Source organism: Diabrotica undecimpunctata, chromosome 4 (assembly GCF_040954645.1).
Source record: "Diabrotica undecimpunctata isolate CICGRU chromosome 4, icDiaUnde3, whole genome shotgun sequence".
Lineage (NCBI taxonomy): Eukaryota > Metazoa > Arthropoda > Insecta > Coleoptera > Chrysomelidae > Diabrotica > Diabrotica undecimpunctata.
In genome coordinates, this window is record NC_092806.1 from 8,030,267 (window position 1) to 8,049,652 (window position 19,386).

The following is a 19,386-nucleotide window of genomic DNA, read 5'->3' on the forward strand; positions in this document are numbered from 1 at the left end:
TTAAAAATTTCCAACGATGAAACTCGATAAAAAAAACATTGATGATGAGTTTTACAGGCCTGCAACACTTTGTGGGAATACAAAGATACTTATTAGGTGCGATAAATTCGAATTATTTTTATAGTGCATAAAAACAGTGGAAACGTCAGAAGCATAGATTTATGAATCTTAATGTTTATTCATATATATTTATATGTTTGCTTACCATAGCAGGAAGACCTGAATTAGTGTATATTAATTTTCTTTGTAAAAAGTTTTTTCCAAACCTTTTAACTCAGACACACAAAAATAGAGTAAATGAAGACAATTTAATATTATTCTCAATAAAATCAGGGGATCAAGTATCCTGGACAACTTTAAAAATAGGATAGCAAAAGAGAAATGTGCTGAATATCTTTCCGAGTAACTTTATAATTAATTAAATTACTAAAAACTTTCTATAAACTTATCACACACTTGGAAATTGAAAGGTGACAAAGGGAGATGCATTATTATATAAATTTCCTTATAATCAATGAAAAAACGTATCAATAATATAGTAAAAACCGAAGCCAGATGCTGACGTCTTGTACAACCATAATCAATAAAAAAAATTAATTAAAATGATGTAAGACTTTAATAGGAGTAGGTCAGTCCGGACTTAAAGAATTCTGTAGTCTGTACTCTAAGAACTATTCCATTATAGATTTTAACACCAAATAAATCCATACAGAGAATGTGTAGAAACGGATAATCATTTTTTTTTGTTTACATTTGTAACATTTTTTTTATAATTAAAATAGGAACTTCAAAGTATTTTGAAGCTCGTTTGTAGCCCATTTTAATGTTTCTCGTAGCAGTGACAGCTTGCATCATCATACATAAGTCGCAGGTGCTATGTTTTTTAGCAGGCGGTGTCATCTAAAATATTAAAAAAGAAACGCTATAGATATGATTCTATACACAAAATATTCCAGTACACTAATATGATATCTTATACTAGGCTCATCAGTGATGGTCTCATATTAGGAGCAACCACGTGGGAACTTTCTAGTCCGAATTTTGAGGTTAGGATTGGTTTTTACGTCACCCTAGTTACGTGTGTCTACAACGAGTTTAAGTAGCTGTTAACTAATTATTAAGGTGATTTTTTTATCTCTTACCTTGAAGATGAAAATTCAGTTTAGACTGGACCAATTAAAAAACTTTTGGATCCCAAAAACTTCACTGACAGGTAATACTAGATCACAAACACTCGATCCCTTTAGAGACTACTGGAAATACTACCAGAGCTTAGTTTTCACGTCACTTACGTATTCTAGAGACAGAGGTCTTATATTAGCAACGGGTCTCATAATAGAATTTTTAACTCTAGTGTTTGTAAACTATAAATGTGTAACCTCGGAAACCTTTTTTGGATGGTGCTAGAAAGGTCACCAATGGAGAAACTGCGGACGGCAGCCAGATGGTTGGTGGAGAGTGAGTCGTGGGTTTGAAACTAGCTTTTGGAACCGGGAATGAGTCCAACAGACGAAATAAGTAAAGGTAGAACAGGATAAGAGATATTAGAAAAGATATAGAAATAAACAAAAAGATAGACGGGTAAAATTACCAAAAATAAGATAAGATAGAAACAGGGCGCCACTTAACTTTTTGGGTTCAAGGAGAAAATTAAGAAACCTTAAAAAAGAAAAGAGGTAAGGAAAGATATTTAGGTTCTGAGAGCAAATCCAAGGAAAGATATCAACAGTTAATTATTAGATAAATTTAGTCAACACAGTATATAAACAAATAATAAATATATTTCCTTACCTCTTCTAAGGTTTTTTAATTTTCTCCTTCAACCCAAAAAGTTAAGTGGCGCCCTGTTAAGCTTGCTCTGCCAGAAGTAGTCTTCTTTCTCTCAAAATTTCACAAGCTTCCCCAAAAAAAGATGACATTTTACTTAAAATGACAGGCCAGCCTGTATCGATTTCTAGGAAGATAAAAGGTTCTAAATAACATCGGAAGGTCCGAGGTAAATAAGGGTACTTACTAGTAATTCTAAACATGAGAAACATAAAACTTATTGAATTACGTTCTTTTAGAAAAATACTATGCTTTTTACGACTTTGTTTACCAAAGTTTAGGCCATCGGCGTCTCAGCAACAGGGGTAAAAGGTTTAAAAATTATGTAATATTTTAATAGAACGTGTTTAGAATATCGAAAAGACTCCGGAACGATTAGTTATTGTGTGTTTAGGTAGAAGAAGGCCCGTTTTGTTTGCGGACATTGAAAAACTATTAGTTTTCATAGATAAATAGATAAATCTGGCTATGAGAAATTCTCTAAAGCAACAACAAAAAGAGTCAGCTGGTAAAAAGTGGCTGAAAGGTTTTTTAAAGTGCCATCCCGAACTTTCGTTCAAAAAACCCCAAGCAACGTCTGTTGCTCCAGTTAAGGTCAAACAGTAATCCGATCCGATCCGATAAACGGAACCAACGTCGAACAAGTGGACAAATATGCATACCTGGGAACAATGATTACTTCACAAATGATTACAATCAGGAGATCAAAATAAGAATAGAAAAGGCTAGAGCAAATTTCAACAAAATGAGAAGAGTGCTATGTACCAGGGATTTAAAACTGGAACTAAGAGTTAGGTTGGCGAGGTGCTATGTTTTTTCGACTTTATTTTATGGAATGCAATCTTGGAACTTGAATGCGACATCAATGAAAAAACTGGAATCATTTGAGCTGTGGGTGTACAGAAGAATTCTGAAAATATCATGGACAGAACACGTTACAAACAAAGAGGTTCTGGGAAGGATGAACAAAGAAATGGAAATTTTAAATACAATAAAAACAAGAAAATTAGAATATCTCGGACATATTACACGTGGAGAGAAATACAACTTGCTCCAACTGATTATGCAGGGAAAGATCTAAGGAAAGAGAAGCATAGGGAGGCGTAGAATGTCATGGCTGCGCAACCTGAGAGAGTGGTACGGATGTACATCAAATGAACTTTTCAGAGCAGCCATCTCAAAAGTCCGAATAGGTATGATGATTGCCGACCTCCGCCGCAGAGATGGCACTTGAAGAAAAAGTAATCCAATCAGGCTGTTAAACGTGGACGAAACTGCGGTTACAATTGTGTAGCATAAGTTGTAACGAAATATTTTGCCTACCATAGGGTAAGATTATGGGGGTAGAAAATTGGGGACAGAAACTAAGGGGGTTGAGATAGGGCAAGCAAAACAAATCGATACTGGTGCGGACGGCACTCAGGGGTTAACTAGAGAGCTGGGGTCGTGAGTACTTTCGGATAAATATGATAGTTTCTAACGTAGGAGCATTAGTAAAGTAATACACAAGAATGTTGGATAATTCCAAATTTGCATAAGTTCGCAGCAATATGAGAATGAACATTTGCAAAATATTTAATTTTTCTCTTTCCTAAAAGTAGGTAGCTGATCATAGACAAATTGTTTACAAGATGATGGTTTTGCAATATTTGTCGTCAGGAATTTTTGTATGCAACATTTTTTTTGTTTTTGTCGAGCTGTGTAATGTGAATTTTTATTATGAACAGCCGTAAATAATAAAGCGAGATATTGCATTAATTATAAGATTCTGTATCTAAATTAAACCATCTTATTACGCTTTTGTCACGAAGAGAAACACATCAAATCATTGAAGTCCAACTAAAACAGAACCTACTTCCTCTAGCGGAAAGAAATGAATTAGCACTGTACAACTCACGAAATTGCAGGCCACTTATTTCGAGCATCGTTTTCAGACTCTGAATGCAGTTATATTTTTCTACTTTTTTAAACGAACTCTTAAATTCAGTTCATCTGAAACTCATCATAGAATGCTTACCGCGAAAACGTCGTAGAATATTAGTTTTTCTTTTAGTTTCTTAACAGAAAAGTTTATCGTTTTTATTGGTTTAGTGTTACATTAATGCACGTTATAGTAAACAAAATACATTAATTGAATATTAAAAAAAATTATATAAAAATGTCTTCGCTGAGCCCTCTGAGTATGAGTACGTTGCTTGGAGCTCACAGCAATGTGTTAAAACAGGCTATGCCTTATACACCTCCTCCAAAAATGGTTCGAAAGCATTATAGTGATCATGATTCTCACAACGACCACCAAGAAGAGTAAGTACTTATATAGTATTATTTATATTTATTGTATTTTGAAAACTTCTACTCCTGAAAAGGAGATCTACAATATTTAAGCATTTTCAAATTGTTTTATTTTTCTTCTTTTTCTTTCTTCTTGTATGTAGGCTTTGAAGCCTGCTTCTTCTTCAGTATTAGCCTCTTAAATTGTTTAAATTATCGCACCATTTTTTTCTTGGTCTGCCAATACTTCTTCGTCCATTTGGTGACTTATCTCGTGCTATTCGTACTATCCAATTATCTGCCATTCTACTAATGTATTCGTTCCACTACTGTTTCCGTTTTGTCACCCATCCATTTATGTCTTCTATATTGCATGCTCTTCTTACGTTTTCGCTTCTCTCCCTATCCAACAGACTTTTCTCTGATACTCGTCGAAGTATTTTCATTTCTGTTGTTTCTAGTAGTCGTCACGTTAGATAGATCTAATTGCTGCTTTATAGATTCTTGTTTTTGTGTCTTGTCTTAGGTGTTTGTTCTTCCAGATTGTGTCATTAAGAAATCCCGCCTCTTTTATAATTTTATATCGTAATAGGTATTAAGATGTTTTCATACATTTGGTTTTTTCTGTTAATATTACTATATTGTATTTCTTGGCTGTTATATTGTTAATCTTTGGAGCTCGTCTTCTGTCTCGGCGATTCTGGAGTATTTGATGTTTTGTACTTCGTGTAGGCCTCTCGTTTCTCTATACATTTCTCTTTTATTTATTTTCTTAACCATGGTGTATTGTTGTTGTTTCTTTTGTTCAGTATGACTTATTGTTTTATTCACGTAAAAAAAATGATAATGATTTACTGCAATAAAGTTATCGGTCAAAAAAAATGGAGAAGTGACATAATAATCGATTCTTATGATACCAAATATTTTTGTATAGCTTTTCACGTTAATTTTTCTAATTGTATAAACACTTCTGGCAGACAATTGGTTTTTTTTTTCAAGGAAAGAAGATTTAGTATTTATTATTATTACGACGTCATCTTCTTCCGAAAGTTGACGAGCCAAATGGAAATTGTCCTTGTAACTACAGCATTAAACATTTTTGCAGATCAACACTGAATTTGGGTGTTTTCCTACTGAGTTTTTACCCTGTAGTTTACCCTATATTATCAGTCGAAGTAGTTCGAATCTTTCATCTCTTAATACATGACTTAAGCACCACATTTTTCTTTCTTTGATGGTATTTAATAGTTCTTTTTGTTTACTCATATGCTGAGGAACCTCATCCGTGTAAAAAAATGTCTTTATGCTTATAAATGTTGTATTTATTTATTATTTATGTTTTTTGGGTTACACTTACTCCCAGATATTACTAAATGGTGTTTGAAATAGAAAATACGTTTTTCAGAATTTTTTTTATATTATTCGATATATTCTCCGTCCGAATAAGACGATTTTGGAATCTCTACGAAATAGGAGTTTGTTTCGTCAATTGTATCTGTTCGTTCGAGCTGAATTTTCTATATATGAAGTATTTCTTCAGAACACATAATAATTGAAGGGGGCCAAATCAGGAAAACAAGTCAGATGAGAAAGCAATTCAAAGCCTAACACATAATTTTTTACCACGGTCATAAAGCGCTTGTGAGCCGGAGCATTGTCTTTAAGAAACAAAACTTTTTCTTCTGTATGTGGAGCTGTTTTTCACTGCGTTCCCACTTTAGTTTGTCCAATAATGCATAATAATATTGGCCATTGATAATTTTACCTTTTTAAAGATAGGCATTTAAAATTATGCCTTTGCAATCCCAAAATACAGTACCCATAACCTTTCCGATCCATTGATCTTGGCCGCTTCGAAGCACTTTTGTTCGCTTCCGTCCATTGCTATCTATCTATACAAGGATTTTTACAGCTGTTGCCGCCTTCCTTCTTTCAGCCAACGTCTCCAGTCCTTTCTGTTCTGCCATTCTCCATATCTAAGGTCTCGTCTTTCCATGGCCTCGTCCACTTCATCCCTCCATGATCTTCGGGGTCTACCTCTTTTCCTCCTTCCTATTGCGCTCCAATCCGAAATCTTTGCTATCCACCTTGTATGATCTGTTCTTCTCACATGTCCAGACCAAATTAAACGCTTTTCTTCGATGTAACTGAGTATGTCTTGTTCTCCTGCCATTCTTCGTTTTATCTCCTCATTTCTGATGCGATCCATTTTTGTCACTCTGCAGCTTCTTCTCATGAACTCCATTTCAGTTGCTGTGATTTTGGACCTGTTTTGTTTATTTATTACCCAATTCTCTGCTCCATAGGTCATTATACTGCGTCCATTGCCTTGCGTTTATTTTGTTCTCTGGTGTACTTTCATCAAAAGTTACCAATCAATAACAAAAAGTCCGATGGATTGCGCTTCGTCTGCGATGCAACCCAACCTGAACCCAAAGGAAAACGTAACAATAAGATGGATTACTTCATCTGAATTTGGTATGTCCAGTTACGTTCTAGGTATGGCATGACATGGGCAAAATTCTCAAATTTTTTATATTTTTATGATTTTCACTACTTCAGGTTTTTCTAAACGTTATTAATATGATCTAATATTATTTTTTATTACATTGTATCTAGTTTCTACATATCTTCAACAACTTGACCTATTGTAAGTCATAAGTATTTTTTGTAACGCCACTGCTTCGTTAGGTTAGGCATAACTATTCAGAGAAATTCTCGCGACTATATTTGAAACCAGCTGTATCAGTAATAATGTTTGTTTATTGATACCTTGATACGTCTTTTTCTTTTCAGGCATCACTATAGCAAGAAAAAGAAAAGCCGCAGCATAGCCATGACAGCCCTAACCCTACTAGCATTTCTCTTCTTTCTCCACATTCTACAACAATGCCTCCATGACCAAGTAGAAACTACCACCGTAGCTCCCACCACTATAGTGATGCAGGCCAATATTCAAACTGCTAAAGAAGGTGCCCATAATTTACCAAAGGAATCAGTTCACAAATATACCAAAGATAATATGAAAGAATCACAAATTAGAGCGGCTAGTGATGAAATGGAAGTAACAACGTCGTATAGCAGCGAAGAAAGGAAAATTTTGCAAGAATCGTCCAAGGAGGGTAGCAGCTTTTATCAATATGATAAGGTTCATGTTCCGGTTAAGATGAAAATGGTGGAGAAACCTCATAAAATTAAAAGGCTGTAACTCGTTGTGCTCAATGATTTTTTAAAATGTATAAATAAATTAATTTATTGAAGGAAAAAATATATATGCCAATTAAAATCATTTATTGACCTATTAACTTGAATTAAATATATTAAATTAAATGTATTTATAATTTATGTATTTGTATTATTTACTCTTCATTTTATTTGTGTTATATTCGTCTTAGTAGTTGACAAGGTTACTCGTATACTGACCTTCGGTTTGGCTGCTTACACTGCTGAAATTCCTTGAGATTTCTCTTCTTTCTATACTCCCTTTCTTGCTTTGGATTTTCCTTCTATAAGTAATTAATTAAAGTATTTATTGTCCTTTTCCATGCATAATACAACTCAGTTATTGCAGCTTTTTTTTTATTTTGTAATAGTTATAATTTTTTTTTTGGGAATAACCCACATCAACCATAGAAAGTTATAAGCGGTGGTACAATAGAGACTATAATATATTATAATGATTAATATAAAATATAAACTATAAAGTTTTTAAAAAGTTGATTATAATTTAGAATTTTTCTTGGAGTATCACTTATATTTGATCATACAATTTCATTTTCTTTAAAAACCTAATGGTTTTGTCACAATCCGCACTGTCTAAAGCGAACTGTATATCACTTGGTAGTCCAGTAGCTTGTCTTTCCATTTGATATAATGGACAGTCTATAACAATGTGGCCTACAGTTATCTTGGTGTCACAGGCGTAGCATATTCTAGGAGGTTCCTTCCTTAGTAGGTGTTCGTGCGTCAGTCTGGTATGTCCTATTAGGATACGATGTAGTACAACCTGGTCCCTTCGCTTTACTAAAATTGGTGTTTTCACCAATTTCTTCTTCTTCAAGTGCCCTCTCCGCTACGGAGTTTGGCAATCATCATTGCTATTCGACATTCGTATTTTTGAAGCTGTTGCTCTAAATAATTGGTTAGATGTGCACTGGAACCAGGCTCTTAAATTGCACAGCCAAGATATACGTCATCTCCCCACGCTTCGTTTGCCCTGAATCTTTCCTTGGATAATTAACTGGAGCAATCGGTACTTTTTCCCTCTCATCAGATTACCAAAATATTCAAACTTTCTTCTCTTGATGGTGATCAACAACTCATGTTCTTTGTTCATTCTTCGAAGAACTTGACTATTTGTTACTTTGTCTGTCCAAGGTATTTTCAAAATTCTTCTGTATATCCACATTTCGAAGGCCTCTAGTTTATCAATATTGCTCTTGTTTAAAGTCCAAGTCTCTACTCCGTACAAGATAGGAGATGTAGCATCTAACCAATCTCATTTTCAGGTTTAAGTTAATGTCATGACTTCCCAGAATGTTCTTCATATTAACAAAAGCAGCTCGAGCCTTTCCAATTCTAGTTTTTATTTCTTCTGTGATGTCATTGTTGGTATTAACGCTTGTTCCCAAATATTTATATTTGTGCACCCGTTCGATTTCGTTATTGTGAATGTACAGGTTTGCATTCAATCTTTGTTTTTTTGAAATAATCATGAATTTCGTCTTCTTGGCGTTCATTGTTAACCCTTTCTCTTCACTAGCTGTGACTACCTTGTTTAAAATGGCTTGCAGGTCTTCTACTGTCTCCGTCATTAAAACCATATTATCTGCGTATCTAATATTATTAATTGGTTGGCCGTTAACTTTTATCCCAATCTCTTCTTCTTCCAATGCTTTCTTCATAATTTCTTCCGAATAGAGATTATATAGCATTGGTGACAGCACACATCCTTGTCTAACTCCTTTTTTAATTTAAATTTCATTTGTTGTGCTATTTTCGATGCGTGCGACTGCTTTCTGATTATAATACAGAGTAGATATTATTCTTATATCGCGAGTGTCTAACTGTTTAGCTTCCAAGATCTCTAAAAGTTGGTCATGCTTGACGTTATCAAACGCCTAGTTGTAATCAATGAAACAAGCAAATACATCTTGATTCACATCCAAATACCTCTGTGTCAAGATGTTAAAGGCAAATAATGCTTCGCGAGTTCCATATCCCTCCCGGAATGCAAACTGAGTTTCTCCGATATCTTCTTCCAATTTCCTGTAAATTTTTGTTTTGTTTCCTGTAAAAGGTTTGGCTCATCAGACTGATCGTGCGATGATTGTTTTCACCAATTACCAATACTAAAAAAGGTCAATGTGGGAGAAAAAGTTTTTTTTTTTTTTTCGTCTGTATAGAGGGGGGATCTGGAATCTTCAAAAGACATCTCAGTCCAGGACGCCGCTGACTGCAACTTTAGTGCAGGATTCTTTCTTCGTACTCCCGGCGATAGTTCCCGAGGTAGTTTAAAATGCCCTCTCGTCGCCGAGTCTACGCCGAACGCTTAAACATATTATATGTGCGCGGAAACAAGTGATATATTTGATGATGTTCCGATAACAGTTTTGGAGGCATTACAACGTCCTGATGGAGCAAAGTAGAGGGAAGCCATGATGAATGAAATTCAATCTTTGCGTGAGAATAACACATGGGATGTGATAGATGGGCCAGAAAATTGTAGTGTAATTGATAATTATATATATATATATATATACAAATAACTTGGACAGACAAAGTAACAAATAGTGAAGTCCTTCGAAGAATGAATAAAGAACGGGAACTGTTGATCACCATCAAGAGAAGAAAGTTGGAATATTTTGGTCATGTGATGAGAGGGAAAAAGTACCGATTGCTCCAGTTAATTATCCAAGGAAAGATTCAGGACAAACGAAGCGTGGGGAGACGACGTATATCTTGGCTGCGCAATTTAAGAGACTGGTTCCAGTGCACATCTAACCAATTATTTAGAGCAACAGCTTCAAAGATACGAATAGCAATGATGATTGCCAAACTCCGTGGCGGAGAGGGCACTTGAAGAAGAAGAAGAATTGATAATAAGTGGGTGTTTAAGTTCAAGTTTAATAGCGAAAATGAAGTTACATATCGTACAAGACTAGTGCCAAGGGGTTTTAATCCAAGATATCAAAAATATATAGACTATACAGAAACTTTTGCACCAGTAATAAGAAATTCTTCTTTAAGGTTGCTTTTACTTACTCATTACAATTACTCATTTAGATGTTAAAATAGCATTACTAAATGGTCATTTGAAAAAGAAAATACATATACATACAATCACCAGAGGGTTTTGATTTAGCAGATTGGCTTAATAAGTCTGCTAGGACCTGGAATTATGTATAAATAATGTTTTGGAAAATATTAATTATAACAAATAAAAACATAACCCTTGTATCTATATAAAAAATACAGAAAAGAAAAATAATAAAATTACGGTCGTGGACCGTATATGTAGATAATTTTTTTGTGTTTTCAAATGATGAAAGTGTAACAAATAGGCTAAAAAATGAACTGAAAAGTAAATTTGTTATTAAAGATTTGGGTAGAAGGTAGAATTAAGGAATGTTTAGGTATGCAAATAGACTTTGAATCAAATAAAGGTTCATCATCATCACCATCATTATCATCAACGTGTATGCGTTCACTGCTGCACATAGGTCTCCCCCAGCTCTTTCCATCTATCTCTGTCTTGTGCGGCTTGCATCCAGACTAACACGCTTCAGGTAGTCAGTTCATCTAGTTGGTGGGCGTCCTCTGCTCCGTATTGTTTCTTGTTTTGGTCTCCATTCGGCAATACGTTTTGTCCATTGGTTGTCTGATAATCTGGTGACGTATCCTGCCTAACTCAATTTTAGCAACGCGATTTTTTCGATGACCTCTTTTGTTTTTGTTCAAATATAGGTTATATTGCTTTGAATCAGAAAAACTATATTATTCAGTTAAGATATTTAACATGAGTGATGCCAAAAGAGTTAAAACTCAAATTGAACAATTGATGATAGTAATATTAGTATTAGAGATAAGTTTCCTTATCAGATGGTAATTGGTAGTTTGATGTATTTATCTGTTTTAACCAGACCAGATATATCACTTACAGTCAGTTTCTTGAGCCAATTTAACAATGTATATAATGAGTCTGATTGGAAATGTGCAAAAAGAGTATTGAGGTATTTAAAAGACACTATTAACTATTGTCTGATTGATTCATAAGATGATTCAGAATTACAAGGTTTTGTAGATGCCGATTGGGCAAGCAATACATTAGATCGTAGATCCTTTCTTCTTCTTCCTATGCCGTCTCCAATAACGGAGGTTGGTGACTACATTTCTAAAAGTTTCTCTGTCTTTTGCAACGTGGAATAATTCGTCCACAGTCATGTTTGTCCAGTCTCGAATATTTCGCAGCCATGACTCCCTCTTTCTACCTATTCCCTTTTTGCCATCGACTCTACCCTGCATGATGACCTGCAGAAGATATCATTTCTCAGTATATGTCCAAGGTATGCAGTCTTGTTTACTTTTATTGTTCTCAATAATTTTTTGTCTCGACGCATCCTTCTCAGCACTTCCTTATTGGTGACCCTGGCAGTCCGTGGAATTCATGGTAGATCCTTTACTGAATATATATTTAAACTTTGTGGCACTGCAATATCTTGGCAAAGTGCAAAATAAAAAACTGTAGCTTTATCTAGCTGCGAGGCGGAATATGGTCGTGTCAGAGGCTGTTTCTCTTAGGGGTTTACTAATTGTTTTAATTAACAAAACTGAATTGTATTACTTTACTTAACGATAATCAAAGTACATTAAACTTATCAGCAAATCCAATTTATCATAAAAGAAGTAAACATATTGATGTAAGATATTATTTTTTGAGAGACCTAATATCTGACACAATCATTATTGTAAAATATATATGCCTACTGATGTTATGCTAGCTGATCTGTTGACTAAAGGTCTAGTTGCTAAAAATCTGCACAGATTATTGAAACTGTTTGGTATAGATAACCGATAAATTTTGTTTTATTGATAAGGGGAGTGTTGAAATATTGATATCAACTAAACAAAATTTAAATATTAGCGCTATATGTCATTTATAGGAAGTTAAGGTTGGTACAATGTAAACTGTCAATTGTATTCACTTTCGGAACAAAAATAAGGTTAGTCTTAGCTGTATACTCAACTGGTTCGTTTCATTTACAAGTTTTAACACTACAGTGGTGTTGCGAAAGAAATCAAATCCAACAAGCTAGTCGTCTATTTTTAATATCAACTGGACGAAATAGTAACTTGCTAATGTTAAAGAAAAACGAAAAAAAAAAAAAAATAAAAAGGCTTTTGGTCGACTTACGATTTTCGCCATAATGTGTAATTGTGTTATACATCAATAGACCAAGCAACATGGAGGTCCTTTGGTCTAGTGATGCGTAACTAAAATATCACTTTTAGTGAACGATTCGTAGGTCACAAGCAATTTTTTCTTTTTGGGTATGACAATAAAAGTCGTTGTTTTGAATATTTTATATTACTTAAGGAATTAATCAAGAATATAAAAAAAAACTTGAACTCAGTGTTAACAGTAGGTACAATTTTCTGAATATTATGAAAATAGTACATAAACATTACTCATTTCGTATGTCAAAGTCTAAGTCTCCATCAAATCCGTCAATGTCATCTTCTACTGTATTGTTACTGAAAAGGGAGCAATACAGAAGTTTTGCATCATTTAGTATTAGGTGCATTAAAGATCCTAAGTCGTTAAGCTTAGGGACAGAGGCTTGCCTGTGGGCCAAAGTGGAATCAAGTGGTTACTTAGGGATTGCATTGCAGCGGACCGTCCTTTTTGAAGTTTCTTGTGTTTTCTATGTCTTTGCAATCATAGTTTCCAACTTCTTTGTTCCAACGAATTCTTCTTTTTTCATTCTGTGAGCTACTAGTGGGTTCTTTTTACAAGATTTCTTCATCACGTTTAGATAATCATCAACGGTATATAAAAGTTGTTGAAATTTCAGGGCATTTTCAATATCTCCAAAATCACTATCATCGGGTAAAAAACTATGACCAGGAAAGAGATAGCGTAATGTAATTTTTTCAATGGTAGGATGAGTTTCCAAAAATTTTTCAGGACCATAAAATTACATGTTTTGCAGAAGTAACATTTTCTTCAATGTGTTTCTTACTTTGTTATCCTTGCCACTATAGATATCAAGGTTGTAAATACATATTTGACTCTTCTAATATACGATATTTGTTGGAATTCTCGGAAGGGGAAGAGTTTCTTCTAAATCAAAACAAAAGCTTTCCACTTCTGGTTGATCGTTGCTTATCTTCAAGTGTAGCTTTCTTCTAAATTGTGCATTTTCAGCTTCTTCAGTGCACATTTTTTCTTCCTTTAACTTGCTTAATTTTTCGTTATCTGCGCAATTTTTAGTTTCTAATTCGAAACAATCACATCTACTACAAGTATCTTTTTCCAACTTTTTTCTTTGAAGATTAAATCGTGTTATATTATTTTTTTGTAAAACGAAAATTTAACAGGATCATTGTCTGCTTCTTCAATATATAATTCATACATTTTACTTAATGTTGTTTCTTCTGTTAGGTATTCTCTTTCTGTGTTAGCTCTTCTGTAATGTGACTTGTTCTTAGAGAATTTCGTTATGTGCTCAATAACTTTTTGTACACGATTATCGTTAATTTTATTATGACCTCCACTTTGACCACGACAATCTCGAACACCCATTGGACGTTTCATAGCTTTTAATGCTGCATTGACTTTGCAACTTGATATTCTCAAGGTATGTAAAAAGAATGATTTACACACTGTCACAGCGGATATTGTGTATATCCTTGTAGATTTCTTTTGTTACTGGTTTTTGTTCTTTTACGCTTTATTGGGACTTCGGAAATATTTGAACAAATTATAGCTCTCTTAATTTTGTAGAAAAATTTAAGCAATAACTGACACTACTTCTTAACCTAAACGCCTCAACAAGTTGTACCTATGTTGAGAAATATTCTATTTACAATCATTAAAACGCTCGCAAGAGGCACTTGGTCTACTGATGCAAAACTAATACAGAAAATTAGTCGCTTGGTCTAGTTATGCAAAATTCAAAATCCAGAATAAGAAGAAAGGCACTTGGTTTTTTTTTAAGTATATCTGGTTAACCGTTACTAACAGACTAATGGTTTTTATTCTGTAGATAGTTTATATTATTTTCCAACAGAAAGAGCCATAATCCACAATTTGAGAAAATGTGGCTTGGTCTAGTGATGAATAACGCCTTTCAACTATTGTGTCTATCACTGAACATAAAATAACTTGTGATTTGATTGTACTGTAACGATATAATTCTCCGTAATCTCCGTAATAACATAAAATCTACATGCAGAATGGAATTTTTAGGAAAAATAAAAATGATATTTTTCTTTGCGCATCAAAATAATTTACCCAAAATCGGGTTTCACATCCAATATTTCAATAAAAATATAAATTTTTGTCGGCTTCTTTAGATAGATATTTGTTGTACCATAAAAGTAAATCAAACAAAAATAGCGAGACACTTTTTTCAAGTTTTAATACATGCAATAAATTCATCTCTTCGTTGATAAATTTGTAAACATAAGTAACTGCTTTTTATACAAAGTTTTTATAGCATGGCGCCTGTAGGGGTGCGGTAACAGCCCTCAGTAATATTTCAAAATTACATTTTTTCACATTTTCTTACTTGTAAACAAATTCGTTCACGTCTTATAAAAAATTGGGATCATTACATTAGTTAATAAATTTGTTTTTAATTCACCGGCCCCTACTGTTAATATTACTACGTGTTTTCGAAAGGCGGTGCCTTTGAAATAATTAATCTCGTAAATCTAAATAACTTGGTCTATAAGAAAAAAATCTTAAGAACTGTCATAAAACGACTGCTTTAAATAATTATATATATATTCAAAATTAAATAATAATGTAGTAAAGAATTCTCGTTTTCGTATTAAATATCTTATTAAGGAATAAATCACAAATTAGAAAATAAACTATTTGATGTTTAGGCTTCCAGTTAGGAAGCTGTTTCTAAAATATTGTTTTTTATTTAATCCTTCGATGGTGTGCTGCCCAAATATTACGTGTAGTAGAATGTATGGTATAAAGTATGGTCCTAAAGTTTTGGGAAAAATTTCACCTGGTCTGATTGAGAAGCAAAATGCATTTTACAAAGAAGGCCATGGAATTGAAATGTCATCAGTTATTGACATTTAATAAACAAAGCAGAATATTTTGGTTTGTGCTCTGCAAAATGTCTTATAAAATTGATATTCGTCGAGGTGTTCGAGATCAAAACATACTCGTAAGCAAATCGACAATTTATCGCACAATCAGAGAATGTGAAGAAGGGATACCATGTGTTAACTTACGTAAAAGTGGCCGACCGCGGATTTTGAACCATATAAGAGAGGCAAGACTGATTGAAGCAGCTAAGAACAAAATTGGGGTCTCACAGCGAAAACTGGCCAGAAGATTTCATGTTGGAAAGACTACAGTATACAGGACCCTATCGAGTAACAATATTATCTACCGGAAAATAAGGAAAGCTCCAAAATACACAGAGGATCAATTAGAGAGAATTCCGAGATGTTGCCGCGCGTTAAGGCGAGTGCATTTCGTCAACAAGTTGATCGTGATGGACAATGAAAAATATTTTACTTTGTCCAACTCTGAGACAAAGGGTAACGATGGGTTTTACACGAACGATTACGAAAATGTACCTGATGAAATAAAATTCAAAAGTAAGAAAAAATTTAAGGATAAAATTTTGGTATGGTGTGCAATTTCTGAGGCTAGCTTTATCTCACAGCCCTACATCGGTGTTGTTCGAGGTGAAGCCTTAAACGCAAATATTTATATTCAAAGATGGCTCTCTAAATTGCTTCAGTTTGTGAACACACATCATGCAAATGATCAAATAGTCTTTTGGCCAGATCTTGCTTCATGTCATTACGGGAGGATCACAAGGGAATGGTACGAAACTAACAACATTACCTTTGTACCGAAAGCAGACAATCCCCCCAACCTACCTCAGTCTCGTCCAATTGAAGAGTTCTGGGCAATATTAAGTCGGAAAGTCTATAATAACGGATGGGAAGCACAAAATCAGGAACAGTTAAGACGCCGCATATATACAAAAATTAGAGAAATTGACGCCGAGGTCGTCCAAAGGATGATGCAACGTGTCAGGGGAATTATTAGGCAAATCGAAAATAATGGTCCCTTGTTTGTCATTTGAATTTTGATTTATAATAAGGATAGTTAAGTTAAATTGTTGAATAATTTAATAAAAATATACGATTATTGTGGTCAGAGTTATATGCTTTTGAAATTTTTCCCAAAACTTTAGGACCATACGTTAGAAGATATATATTTATAACTTATAAGTATTAGACGTAATGAAAAAAAACTGATATGTTTATTTTTATGGAAACTAAGCAAGAAATAGGAAACAAACAGATGAACGAATAATAATAATAATGTTTAATTAGGAAGCTTACGTTATAATATAGATTACAATGACTCTATAACTAGTAAAGTGAAATACAGTGCGGAGTTGTAGCTCATGTAATCTTCTTTGATTACGCTGATACTTAATATTACCTCAACAGGCGAACTGAGATATTGGTGAAATTCCATTCCACTCGATATAAATTTTCAACCAAGCTGATATTGCAATTTTTAAAAGGAATAAAGGAAGATATTTAACGGTACTTCTTTTGGTAAGAACCCTCGGCTACCTGCCTACATAATTTGAATATTATCATTTAGTTGAGAAAAAGCTATTACCAAAGTCTGTCGCAAAATGTCGTAAGCTTAAATCGCTAGCTCGCAAAATACTCGCATAAATATCATCAAGCCAATCATTTATAGTAATCAGTGTTTCCTAAAACCGCAGTTATAATTTTCATATAAGCCCTTCATTTATTCAAACCAGCAGTGTTGCCAGTAGTTCGCTTTGAACATAGAAACGACATTTCGCTAAGCAATTCTACTTGTAATTATATGTAATAGTGAAAATAGCCCCAGTGAAAAGTGTAGTGAAATATCCCAAAACGCAGTGTTTTCGGACAGCTATCAGAAATTGCTATTTAATCTTAGCATTAAATATAAATTAGTGTTTAATCTGTTTTTCATTCAAGCCCTTGGCTGGTGGTCCTTCGTCCTTCAATTCTTTAAATGAGTTATTGTTCAACCAGATATGATGTTAAATTTTAAAAGATCACAGCAACTCTCAACGTTTTCCAAAAATAAAATGTTTAACTTACGATCATTGTCGTCTGTCTGCTTATTGACTCATTGACGATACAAGAATTACAAGAATGTAAAGAATTACAGGAAATCGCTGAGAGATCGAAAGAGAAGCGAAGAGATTAGAAGAAAATGTAACGTACAATGTATAAATGAATGGAAACAAAATAGAAAAAAAGAATGGAATAACGACATAAGCAGAATGGAGGGGACCCATGTAGTCAAAATAGCAAAAGTTACCAATCGGCAAAAGAAGTATCGGACGACCGTGCAGAAGATGGAGTGACAAACTTCCATAGAGGTATTAATCCGCCAATGAACAAGCAGAATTGCTTATAAAGAGGAAGAAGCAGAAGAAGAATAAATATGTATTTGTCCTAGCAGGGGATCAGATATTAGTATCGCTAGATATCTCTAAATAGAAAAACTATATATTGCTCTAGTGATATTACTGCACAAAATGGAACAAAAATCGCGAGATAAGGTAGTTCTGCATCCCTGGAGCACCAGATCCAAAGCTATTTTCTTTCCTTCCGGAGATTCCAGAGATTTCAGCCACTCTTTTAAATACCATGACATATGCCAAACTCTCTATAATTCCTAAAATTAGTAGATTGTATGCTTTAGGCAACTTTCTTCTTATTGAGATTTGTTATTTAGCGGAAGGATTTTTAAAAAGAAAGCAGTGTGACCAATTTAGGTTTCAGCACTTATAGTCCTTTTCCATCATATTGATAGCACATTATGTATGCAAATCCTCAACAGGTCAAAAAACCATAGGCGTCACCCTATACTTGTTTTGAAATAAATAAAAAAAATTAATATTTTAAGATGCCGTCAACAATTCATTATCTTTTAAAAAATCTTCTGTAAAATAAGTGTCCACTAATCTCACTATACCTTTTTTGTGCGTAAAAAACGTCGGTATATATGCCACACGATTATTGTTAATTATACACACGTGATTAACGAGAGAATTCTATGTTTCACAAAATAAATTAATGTAAACAGTAATTTAAAGGTGATTATTGTTTTCTATACAAGTTATCGCCTGACACAAAAAGAATACCTTCTTTGAACGATTACCTGAAATTACTGATAAGGCTTCACTAATGATAGTTTAAGTAGTTTTTATGCCACATTACAGCTTATACCAATAATATAAATTAGAAATTGTTTGCATCTTCCATTTAGTTTGTAGATGTACATTGTTCATGTCTTACCTACCTACGTTTTTGGTGTCGATATTTTGTTATTTGCATTTAAAAATGACGTCGACAACAAGTTTTATCCCGGTTAAGTGTAGTTTTAAAGGTGCCTTCAGTCTAAGAGAGAAAAATATAATATTAAATGTACACGATGCACTTGTACATCAACGCCCTTTAAGTAATGTTCGTGAAATCGTTAACATGTGTTCAAATATGACACGGGTTGGAGAAGCAACAATTTATAGATTCCTAAAAGAAAGAAAAGGAGGAACTGTTTCATCTCCCAAGAAGAGTGGAGGGAGTAAACCCTTGGAAATTAAAGAAATACATAAAAACATGATAGGACACAGCGTCCACTCATTTTTTTTAACAAAGAATTTCCACCATTGGACAAAATCCAAACATTAATTAGATAAAACGAAGAGTTACCAATCATAAGCAACAAGAAATTATGGGGACTATTGAGAGAGATGGGACTTCGTTGGCAAAAGAATAGAAGAAAATCCGTTTTAATTGAAAAAGATTACATTGTATGTTGGAGACGAGATTATCTAAGAACTATTAAAAAGTACCGAGAAGAAGGGAAAACAATTTTTTATTTGGACGAGACTTGGCTAAATGAAGGTCATACTGTACCATATCTATGGGTTGATACAAATGTGAAAAGTTCCAGTCAGGCATTCATCGAAGGTGTATCTACTGGAAAAACAATATTCCCGT

The 19,386-nt window shown here is 33.8% G+C and overlaps 2 protein-coding genes across 2 annotated transcripts in view; one reads left to right on the plus strand and one right to left on the minus strand.

Moving 5' to 3' along the window:
• Nucleotides 1-19,386, minus strand: part of LOC140439099 (aminopeptidase N-like) — a 203,434-nt gene that overhangs the window by 182,044 nt on the left and 2,004 nt on the right. The gene's annotated exons all lie outside the window — the stretch shown is intronic.
• LOC140439115 (uncharacterized) lies at nt 3,874-7,373 on the plus strand. Its single transcript, XM_072528810.1, has 2 exons — nt 3,874-4,131; nt 6,895-7,373. The coding sequence occupies exons 1-2, from the start codon at nt 3,986-3,988 to the stop codon at nt 7,304-7,306; spliced, it is 558 nt and encodes a 185-aa protein (XP_072384911.1). The 5' UTR covers nt 3,874-3,985; the 3' UTR covers nt 7,307-7,373.